This window comes from Poecilia reticulata, linkage group LG8, assembly GCF_000633615.1.
Source record: "Poecilia reticulata strain Guanapo linkage group LG8, Guppy_female_1.0+MT, whole genome shotgun sequence".
Classification (NCBI taxonomy): Eukaryota; Metazoa; Chordata; class Actinopteri; order Cyprinodontiformes; family Poeciliidae; genus Poecilia; species Poecilia reticulata.
This window is the reverse complement of record NC_024338.1, coordinates 18088595-18098929: the sequence shown is the minus strand read 5'-3', so window position 1 is coordinate 18098929 and position 10335 is coordinate 18088595. Positions and strand designations below refer to the sequence as shown.

The 10335-nt window shown below is 39.9% G+C and overlaps 1 protein-coding gene and 1 long non-coding RNA gene across 5 annotated transcripts in view; one reads left to right on the top strand and one right to left on the bottom strand.

The window, feature by feature from the left end:
* Window positions 1-882: 882 nt before the first annotated feature.
* On the top strand, window positions 883-2092 carry LOC103468970 (uncharacterized). The gene is made up of 4 exons (XR_534276.2): window positions 883-1003; window positions 1576-1615; window positions 1806-1840; window positions 2001-2092. It is a non-coding gene; the product is annotated as an uncharacterized LOC103468970 (long non-coding RNA).
* A 5100-nt stretch (window positions 2093-7192) lies between these two features.
* The window catches only part of shank1 (SH3 and multiple ankyrin repeat domains 1), an 85181-nt gene continuing 82038 nt past the window's right edge, over window positions 7193-10335 (bottom strand). For all 4 annotated transcript variants that reach the window (XM_008416387.2, XM_017306288.1, XM_017306286.1 and 1 more), the window contains exons 26-27: window positions 8862-9752; window positions 7193-8090 (exon numbers count right to left, since the gene is read on the bottom strand). In XM_008416387.2, the coding sequence (XP_008414609.1) occupies window positions 8003-8090; window positions 8862-9752 (979 nt within the window). In that variant the 3' untranslated portion in view covers window positions 7193-8002. The remainder of the gene's footprint in view (window positions 8091-8861; window positions 9753-10335) is intronic.

The following is a 10335-nucleotide window of genomic DNA, read 5'->3' as shown; positions in this document are numbered from 1 at the left end:
ACATTTGTTTCTTTTTATTTGCTGCAAAATTAGATATTTGTCACTGCTACCTGCAGCTCCTTAGCTTTAGCTAAAAATGGAAAAAACGACCAGCAAATTTTTGTAAATGTATATAACAACAACAATCGTGGGTTTTTACCAATTTTGCAATATTTGCATTGAATTTCCACAAAGAATTACCCTAAAAAATATTAAATATATGTATTTAATTTGTTTTATTTTTGTCATGAGATTAGAATTTATGTTTATTTTTCTAGCCCACAGAATAAAAACTAAAAACTAAAATTTTAAGTTAATTTTTTAAAATTTAAATCCTAAAAATAGAAATAAAATTGTGGTTCTTTAAAAATAATAAAATTCCTATGGTAGATATTTATCTAAACTTATAAGTTTTCTTTTTTCAAGAGGTCTTGAGATTTTGCGATTCTAAAAGAAGTTAAGTTGATTGGTCTGCAAATAAAATTGTCTCTGCAGGTTGTAAAGATTGCAGACTTGTGATGTAGCATGACATAGTTATTTAATTTCCCCTGGTTCCAAAAAATAAATGCATAAATAAAATACAAAGTAAAAAATGTTAATTAGTAGCAGTAATTTGGTTTTGTTTGTTTAAAATCAAAACAGCTAAACAATATCCACAAGATGTGATTTTTTGTATATTTGTTGCAATTTTATTTCAAATTTTCTAAATATATACACTATAAATTATATAAAGTCACATAAATGTATAATAAATATAAATAGCAAAACGTTTTGCTACAGTTTTTATGTAATTAGTTTCAGGAGGGTGGAGCTGTATGTTTTTATTGATTTCAAATTAATGCAACAAATAGTATTTCCGTTTGATTTTTGTTCAGGGTAAAGCGCTTATTCCTCCTCCCGTCCACTAGGGGGAAGTAAAGCGGAAGTTACGTTGCTGCCAGTAGTCAAACTGCGCAGCCTCCGTTATAACCGTTCAGTAACTGTTGGTGAAGAGTTGAGGAACGGTTCACTTTTCGATGAGGAGGTAAATTAGCATTACTTAGATCAGAAATATTTTACAATATTCACTGTAAGATTCCACATTTTTAGCGAGTCTCCAGCTGTTACTCATCATTCGTAAATTGGCTTATTTTGGCACGTTTTTTCGTAATCTAAATACTTCCGTGGATCAATTGTGAGCCGAATTTAACTTGTTTAAGTCTTTCTGTGTTTTTAACAATCTCTACCTCACAGGGTATATAATACGCGCTATGAAGGTAGTTAAATATAAAATTTGACAGTTTTCCTATGGAGACTGGTTTTCAACCACGTGGAGCTGACTCCACGTGTTTAGCATAAGCTGCTAGCATGCTATGCTCAAAGTGCCAGTTAAACGCGATTTTTAGTTCCTGTTCGCTTTAAATGACGGTTTTCTGTGATTATTTACCATTTTCGACCCTCCTGTGATGACTTGCACTGGGCTCTGAGTCTGTATGGAGAAGATGTGCATCTTTGGCCTTGACAAGCCAGAGTTTCTGAGGAAAATTAAAGCTAAAGCTTGTTGAGCCTAAGTGATCATACACCATAGAGTTAACTCCATCCTCTTTTCATTTGTAGGTGATGCAGAAATGATGTAAATGAAGCTGGACTCTGCTAGGTGGGTCAAACATTCAAGTCCAATGAGAATCTAAGCTTCTCCCCTGATGACTTGCACTGGGCTCTGAGTCTGTATGGAGACAAAGTGCATCTTTGGCCTTGACAAGCCAGAGTTTCTGAGGAGAAAATGACTTCATGACGTCCTCCTAATAATTTCAATCTCAAACTTACACTTTTCTTTTTCTTTTTAGGGTTTGAATCACAGGAAAGACGAGTAAATGAAGAGGTTTGTGTTAAAATCCATGTTGAATTTCTGATTTCTTGTGACGTTTGCACTTGGCTCATAAAACTTGAGAAAGTGCAGCTGTCTGAAGAAATATTCAAATTACTTTATCTGCTTCCTTGTTGAATATTGAAAGTTAATTTTGCTGTAATTTTCTTTTCAGACTTTTATTCCTGTGGACGTCCTCACCGAGTTGCAGCACATTTCTTTGATTTACTTTATGTAATTGTGAATAAATAAAACTTGAATTTGAAATTTTGTGATTATGAACATTTATGCATTCTTCAATATTCAGTTACCTAAAAATTTAGCTTTAAACCTGATGGGAACTTATTAAATTCAGAAATGGTTGACTAGAGCAGGACAGGCATCGTAGCCTGCAGACCAGGTTAATTACGCTTATATTTTGAGAATAAAGTGACTTACAAAACAATGTTTCTGCAAACTACAACCTATCAAAACTTGACCTGCAAACGTCACATTTTGAAAATAAGAACTTATTTTAGAGAAACGTTGAAAACGTTTTAATTTTTAGGATATAAAAGCAAATTGTCAAGAGGATGAATATTTTTTGTGTGGGATGGAAAAGTAAAACTACATTTATTCCAAACTGAAAAGAAAAACAGATCTAACTAGTACTTACATAAATTTGTTCTTTAGGAATTTTAAAGTTTTTTCTTCCATTTTATTTTTATATTCTTGCACAAACTTGCAAATGACCTGTTCTGTACTCCACACTCAGTAGGAGCGTCCATTTATTTACTGAAGACACTTCAGATGTTTTTCTGTAAATAACTGAAATTATCACAGATAAAATGTTTCAGGCTTACCTGCATCTGCAAGGATGAAGACAAAACCTGAAAAGCAAAATGTTTCTTCACAGGAACACAAACCACCACAAACTAGAGCTTTGTTTATCTTTATTATAATTCTAACAATTTATTATCTCTTAAAACATTTGAAATTCATATATATTCATATGAATGTGTGTATATGCATATCACATATACATACATATATTCTGTAAGATACCTTCAGTTCATACTCTCATTTTTTTTTAAAGATCTCTTAAAGGAAAAATGCTTTCTATAGAGTCGGACCGATTCCCCTCAGACTGTAACCTTTGACCCCTGACAGCTGATATGTGAGCCACTCGCTCGTTTTAAATAAGAAATCCAGAAAAAAAAAGGTTTTCTCAAGAGTCACAAAAGAGTAGAGATGAGTTCCTGTTGAGCTAAATTTACACTACATGAACATTTTGCAGATCTGATGGAAACATCTGGCTGTTGAACAGAAACTTTTACTTTCACCAAGAAACGCTGGTAGCAACATGTAACACAATGAGAACTGATGGGGGTAGAAAGAGTTTCAAGATATTTTTCATTGAAATGTAAGATTAGCTTTACATCTTATAAATAAAAACTACAAAAAAAACCCCCAAAACAACCTGGAACGCTAAAATCTGATTACTTATAGAAGAATGAAATGATTTAACACAGGGTGGAACCCTGTAACTTTATTTAATAAGGACCCTTGAAGTTACCCCCCAGGTCCATTGGTAACCTGTATGAACTCAGACACGTCATAATTACCCCCATAGGTAACTGGTAAGCTCTCCATAGGTTCCCAGTAAACACCCTACATGTTGCCCCCAAAGTGACCTTTAGGTGCCCTTTGAGTATCTGGGCCTAGCAGAACCTTCTCTAAGTACCTTATAGGTTCCCTAGAAGTAGGATCAAGAAAACCCCAATGAACTTATCAGGTACTTTGTAATTATCCATAAGGTGACTTGTAAGCAGTCCATAGGTTCCCAGTAAAAACCCTTAAGTAACTTTTAGATGTACTATGCATATCTGGACCTTACTGGTACCGTCTCCAAGTAGGTTATAGGTTCCCTGTAAGTAGCCATAAGATAACCCCAATGAACTCCACAGATAGCTCATAAACGCGTCCGTAAAGTGACTTGTAAGAACTCCCTAGGTTCCCAGTAAATGACCTACAGCAGTGGCCCACCGCCTTGCACCGTTTTAGGTATTTCCCTTCTGCCACACACCTGGTTTGAATCTGTGGGTGATGATTAACGGGCCTCTGCAGCACTTGATGGTTGCAGAAGAGGTCATTCAATTGTCTGAATTCTGGAACAGAGACACATCTAAATCATGCAGGGCCCGGGGGGCCAAGGATTGGATTTCAGAAACGCTTGTAGATACCCGATGGTGCCCTTCCTCCCTGGAAGCGTTTTGTAGGTTTAAAATCTCGCCGCGTGAACCAGGCATTCATAAGGAAGAATCTGCTGCTGATAATTTAGCTGATTCCATGTTGGTACTTCACCTATAGGCGCCCTTGAAGTGACCTCTAAGGACAGCAGGCGCTTCCTGTTGGTACCACCGAAGTTCTGGCCTGTATTACACATTGCTACTCAGATTTCCTTGTAAGGTGTTACTGATGCAAAAGATGGCAGAAATAATTCACTGTGATCGCACCGACACACGAGAGCAAAGAGAACGACCAGAGCGGAGCTGGAAGATGCAGAGAACGGGTCAAACTGTATAGAAAGCAGAACAGTTAAATAAATACATCTTCATGATAAACAGTATTTGGAAGACAGAGATTCTGTAGAACTTGAGACTTTTTTTTTTTACATCTTAAACCGTGTTTAATGACCATTATTTTCATCGTCCTTATTGCTATTTCCTTATGCATTCTAAGATAATCTCCCCCTGACCTTCTGCAGGTACAAAAATGAATCATCATTTGCAAATTTCACATCGACAGAGTGATGATATGTGCAACAAGATGCATGAAAACCTTTTTTTCTTCTTCTGCAAAACCAGACTGAAAGACAGCAGAGGGGAGAGCGACTCCCGTATGGGAGGCATCGATGTGTTCTCGGACTCGGAAAGCAGCAGGAGACGTGAAAGCGTGAAGTCATGAGAGAGCCCTTATATTCCATCTCAAGAGGTTAATGTGCCATGAAAGCTGATGGAGAAGTAAAATGAAGAACATGGCACACAGATCTGATAACAGGGGCTAGCTATACTCGTATGTCCTGGGCTTCCCCACAGTAACAGTTGCTACATCGATACAGCATCTGAATAAACCTTGAAGGAGGAAAGTAAAGTTTGAGGCTTTTAAAGTTGCCATGTCAACATAATAAAGGGAAAATATACCCATCGATGTGCTTCACATTATGTCCGCGAGGCTTCTTCTCACTTTAAAACAACGTAGAGGATTCAGCGTCTCCACAGCGGTCAACCACCTGAGCCCGCGCAGGACGAAACCGGAATAACAGTAAGGACGATGATAGTAACGATAAGCAGTAGCAACAAATCTCTTCATATCAACAGCAGTTCCAGTGTTTCCCCGTTTAAAGTTTAAAAACTGTAAGAACAATCGTAGTATTAAAATTTGATCTGAGCGTTTCTCTCTCTTGGGTTTCGCCGTTGGGAGGAAGGGGGGAAGAAAGGCCACTCCTGGAAGGAGCAGGGAGGACCGGGAGGGAAAAGACGGAGATAATGGCAGTTCTTCTTTTACCCCTCCCGTCTCCTTTCAAGTGTCCCTCGTCCCAGAAGGTCTGAGCAGAGTTGTTCTCCGGAAGAAAAAGATTTCTCTTCGCGTTCTCTTGGATCCAGAGCACAGTCTGTCCTCAGGTGCGTCTCGGATCTCTGCGTCTTTATATATAAGGTGTTAAATAAACTCTGACACAAACACAGAGTGCTTGTGTTTATCTACATGTTGGTGTATGCATGCAGGCATGGATAACAGTAACATGGGTGCCTGACTGTGTGCATATATATTTATATATAGATATATATATATTTATTTTTTAGTCATTTATTCTTTTTATGATGTAGGTCTGGGCACTTATTTTTGCTACAAATTTGTGATACAGTGACCAGTCTGTACGTACGTCACTATAAGATGACAAAGAGCCATTATGGAAAAATAAACAAAAGCACACAGGATCCGCAGTGAGGACAGAGCCCAACCGGCGATGAGGTAAAAAACAAGACGTGACCAATCGCAGCCAGATAAACACACACACACACACACAGCGAAGACACCGGTCTGCTCCCTGGACTCCTCGGAAAGATGAGGAAGCTGCTGTCAGAAGAAAGAACAACCTCATCCGATTATAGAGTTTAATGGATCAGGAAGTAAAAAAAAAAACAATCTGGACTTTACCAAGTTCTTAAAGGTGACCTGTTATGCTTCCTTGAACAAGTTAGGACAGACCTATGTCTAAATAAAACATGTTAAATAAATTTTTTGCACAAAACCATTGTTGGATAACGATATTTTATTCTAGTCAGATTTGCCTATTTGAGCTGTTTTAGGGCGAATTGTCACTTTAAATCCAAACAAGCTGCTGCTGACCACGTCTCCCAACTTTACATTTACAGCCACACGTTAAAATGGCTGCAAACAGATGCACAATTATACAATCGTAAATCTTCGAAAAGCAGAAGTGGAGCCTCCTGCACAACCAACAAGAATGTAGCAAGTGGTTTATGAATGGTAAGTCAACAAAAAAGAAAAAAGATCCAATTAGGTCCAAAATCACAACTTGAAAATAATTTTTTTTGCCAAACAAAGCATATTAAATTTTTTGCACAAAATCATTCTTAGATAATGAGATTTTAGTCTGATCAGTTCACAGTGAGCTGTTTTACGGCGGCTTGTCACTTTAAATCCAAGCAAGCTGCTGCTGGCCACGCCCCTAACTTAATGTTTACAGTTGTATGTGAAAATCACTGCTAACAAATGTCCAATCGTACAACCGTACATCTTCGAAAAGCAGAAGTGGAGCCTCCTGCACAACCAACAAGAATGCAGCAAGTGGTTTCTGAATGGCAAGTCCACAAAAAACTCCATCTCTTTTCCAGCAGCCATTGTACAGCAAATACAGCAGTAAAACCAGCTGACCAAATGTGCTGGAGCTGTGCTGCGTTGCTATGTAGCGGCACTTTGCTTGCTGAATGCGACTTACAATGGAAACGGCTCATTTTCCAGACAAAAAGCAGCTGGGTGTAGGTTTTTTAAGTGCTTGAGTTGTTTCTAGAAGCAGTTGAGACCCAAATGAAAGTACACAAACAAGCAAAATTAGAATTTTACATAATAGGTTCATTTTAAATTATATGAATTTAACCTAAACAAAACATTCCACATTAAAAATAAATACACCCTCACTGCTTTTGTGGGACTTGAAGGACGGAAAGACGGTCCAGTTTTGTTAGCTTGGTGCTGCAGAACATACAAGCTTCAGTTTGATGTAGAAGAAAACAAAACAAAGCATGAACCTATATTTAAAACTTAATAAATGTGAAGAAGGGACTTTAATGTCATTCTGCTTTGCAAAGTCGCCTGGAGTAAATCCAGTCTTTACAGATTAAAACTGAAATCCTAATGAATAATCATTTTGAATCGAATCATGAGAAAGTAAAAGATTTCCACCCCTAATAATAATAAAGCCATTAAATGCTTAAAACAGATGATTTTTAAATTCATAAACAAGATTTACTTTTACTTCAGCTTTGCAGATTGCTTCAAGTTTAAACAGTCAGAGATATTTAAAAATGTAGAAAGTACCTACATGTGTTTGGAAATTTTGTGCTATCAGAGCGGTGGAAGTTAATAACCGAGGATAAAACTGCAGATTTTAACTTGGTAAAGACCAGATTACTTATTTTATCCCCTGACATTTAAAATAAAAGGGTGTGATTAATTTTTACCATGACTCTACGGTGAAATAAAGCACACGGAGCCTCGCTCTTTAAAAAACACCTTCCTACGTTCTGACACGCAGACATGTTCCTCAAACGTCTCACAGGAAGCCAAAATCTGAATCCTCTCACCTTCACAAAAACAACCAATCAGCTGTTAGGACTCACCTCTGCAGCCCTACCGAATGCGCCCTCTGCTTTGTGATTGTTCTAGTTAATAAATCTGAAATCTGCTGCCATAAAGACCCTCGTGTGTTCGCTGAGAGGAGGTTTAGCTAGATTGTGTTGCTGTGGTTGTGTTTGGATGGATGTAAATCAAGGAGCACCAGCCGGCGGGTTTACAGATCATCAGCTCTTCATCCTCTTCTTTCTTTCCGTGTGAAATCTGTGTGAATCCTCCGACATGGACTCCAGCCCCTCCCTGTTCCTCCTTCACGCGGCCTCAGCTCCGACTCCCGTCGTCCCTCCTCCTTTCAGGCTGCCCGTCCCGAGGAGAGAGGACAGAAATGGGAAACGGGCTGCTGGACAACCTGAGGACAGAGAGACGCAGGACAAAAAAACATTTCATCCTAGAACAGGGACTAAAAGAAAAAAGGGAAACACACATTTTCTACAGAGTGAATTTCAACACTAACAGGAAGAGGGCGCTGTTTATCTGTGAAAATAAACCCAAAGTACTAAATGAATTTTCCCTTTTCCTTGGGAGTTCAGGGCAGAATAAATAAAAACAAACACATGAAACAATTCAAGGTTTTTTGACTCATCTTAGATTCTAATAGTTGAAATTATTTTTGGTGCTCAATTGTTTGCAGTAAAGGTGTTCAAAGTGAAGCCCGAGGCCCATTTGCAGCCAATCGATTGATCTTGTGTTGCCCCTTAAAATTGGCCATTGCCTTTCCATGCTATTCTGATTATCATCTCTCTTCTTCTCCCACTTGGCTTTCTCCCATTGAAACGGATTCCGTCAGAATTTAAAGTTAATTGATCTTTGAGAATGTTTTCTGGTGTTATTATGCCGTTATTACAATTATATTACTTGAAAATGGTCTCAAAACAACAATATTGTAGTTTATCGCGATGACTTCTGGGACAATTTATCATCCAGAAAAATCCTTATTCTGGCAGGTCTAATAAAGCATTACGTTATTCAGAGCATAACGCATAGAACTAGACTGAATAGATCTGCCCTTATGGATCAGGCACATTGTCTACCCAGTCTAGAACTGTTTTCAATATTGGGATACAGATATTAATATTGGATCAGTGCAGCTCTACTCCAGACAGACAGGTGTAAACCTTACCTGTCCATTACACTCCTTAGGGCTCGCTCTATGTTCATTCTGTGTCCTACTCTCGTCACCCCCAGATCCAGATAGTCTTCCTTGGTTAAAGAGGGTAAATGGGTGCCATCAATCTCGTTATCAAGAAACCGTTCTCTATGCTCGCCAAGGTTGAGGTACGCCAGCCAGTCTGCAACATCGTACTTGGTCCAGTAGGGCAGCGGCTTAGAAGCGAAAGGCTTTGTGGGGGAAGGCGGCGGTAAGTGGGGGTAACTCAGGCAGGTAGACGGCGGGTGGGGGTGCAGGGGTGGAGACGACGTCCCGGATAGAAAATGAGTTGGAGAAAGGGATCGCGACACAACTAAGGTGGAGTTTGGAGGCGGAGGAGCTCCAGAGGGGGCAAAAAGGGGAGGAGAGGGTGAGAAGTACGGGTCTCCAAGAGGATTCCCAGGTGACGGTGGGGTGACTGAACCGCGGAGGTCGTAGATGGCACTGTACAGGGGTGAAGTGGGGAGAAGGGGAAGCGACGACGGGCGGGGAGGGGCCACTTTGGGCCTCTCTGATTGGGAGATGAGCGGACTCGGAGCTCGTCGGCGCTGGAGCATGTGTGATTCTGCTTTGCGGGACTCTCGACTGGGGATGAACTGGAATTCCAGTGCTTTGGTCCGGTACACGGGTCTGTGCTTGGGAGACGTAGGGTAAGGGGAGTACGACGTCGGGGACAGCGGAGAATGTGAGCGCGGAGGTTGAGGTGCGGCTGGAGGCTGAGGAGATGGGGAACGTCCCCAGTTTGGGTACTGGGAGGCCGGGGTTGGGGATGGCGACAAGGACGGCTGCGATAAAGATATTGGAGACGGAGACTGGGAGCGGACAGAGGGCGGGCTCAGAGCGGAGGCGGAGTCTTCAGAGAATCTGTGAACAGAAGCAGAAAAAAAGATAACACAAAACTACACCAGAGATCAGACAGCAGTGAGATGAATTCCAGATAATTTACATCATTAAAGGTACCGCAGCCGCCCGCCTATAGCTAAAATCCACAAACAGTTGAGATCCCCTCTAAAATCGCTCATAACTGCCTGTTTTAAAAGTTAAAACACCAAATATACATTAATATGTATTACTAAACACAATGGAGTCTATTTGGGAGCTACAGCCAATCAGGCCAAAGGAAAGCAAATGGCGCTCCTGGATTGGCTGCTTTGCAAATGCCAGCCAATATATTATCACGTAGCATTGTGCTAAGACATTTTAACTTCCCAAGATGCATTTTTGTGACATCACATACCTGCCAAAAACCAGAGGAGTGTATAAAACAATTACAACTGTGCATTTATTGACTGAGGGAAGTGTGTTCTACCGCTAGCCATGCTACAATCGAAGGCTCGCGAATAAACGGCTATGTGGTGGCAATCAGAGGTGTGCACTCTCTCGATTAATATATGAGCCGCTGTAATTGCTTAATACAGTCTGAGTTTCTGTAAGGAATGTGATATCA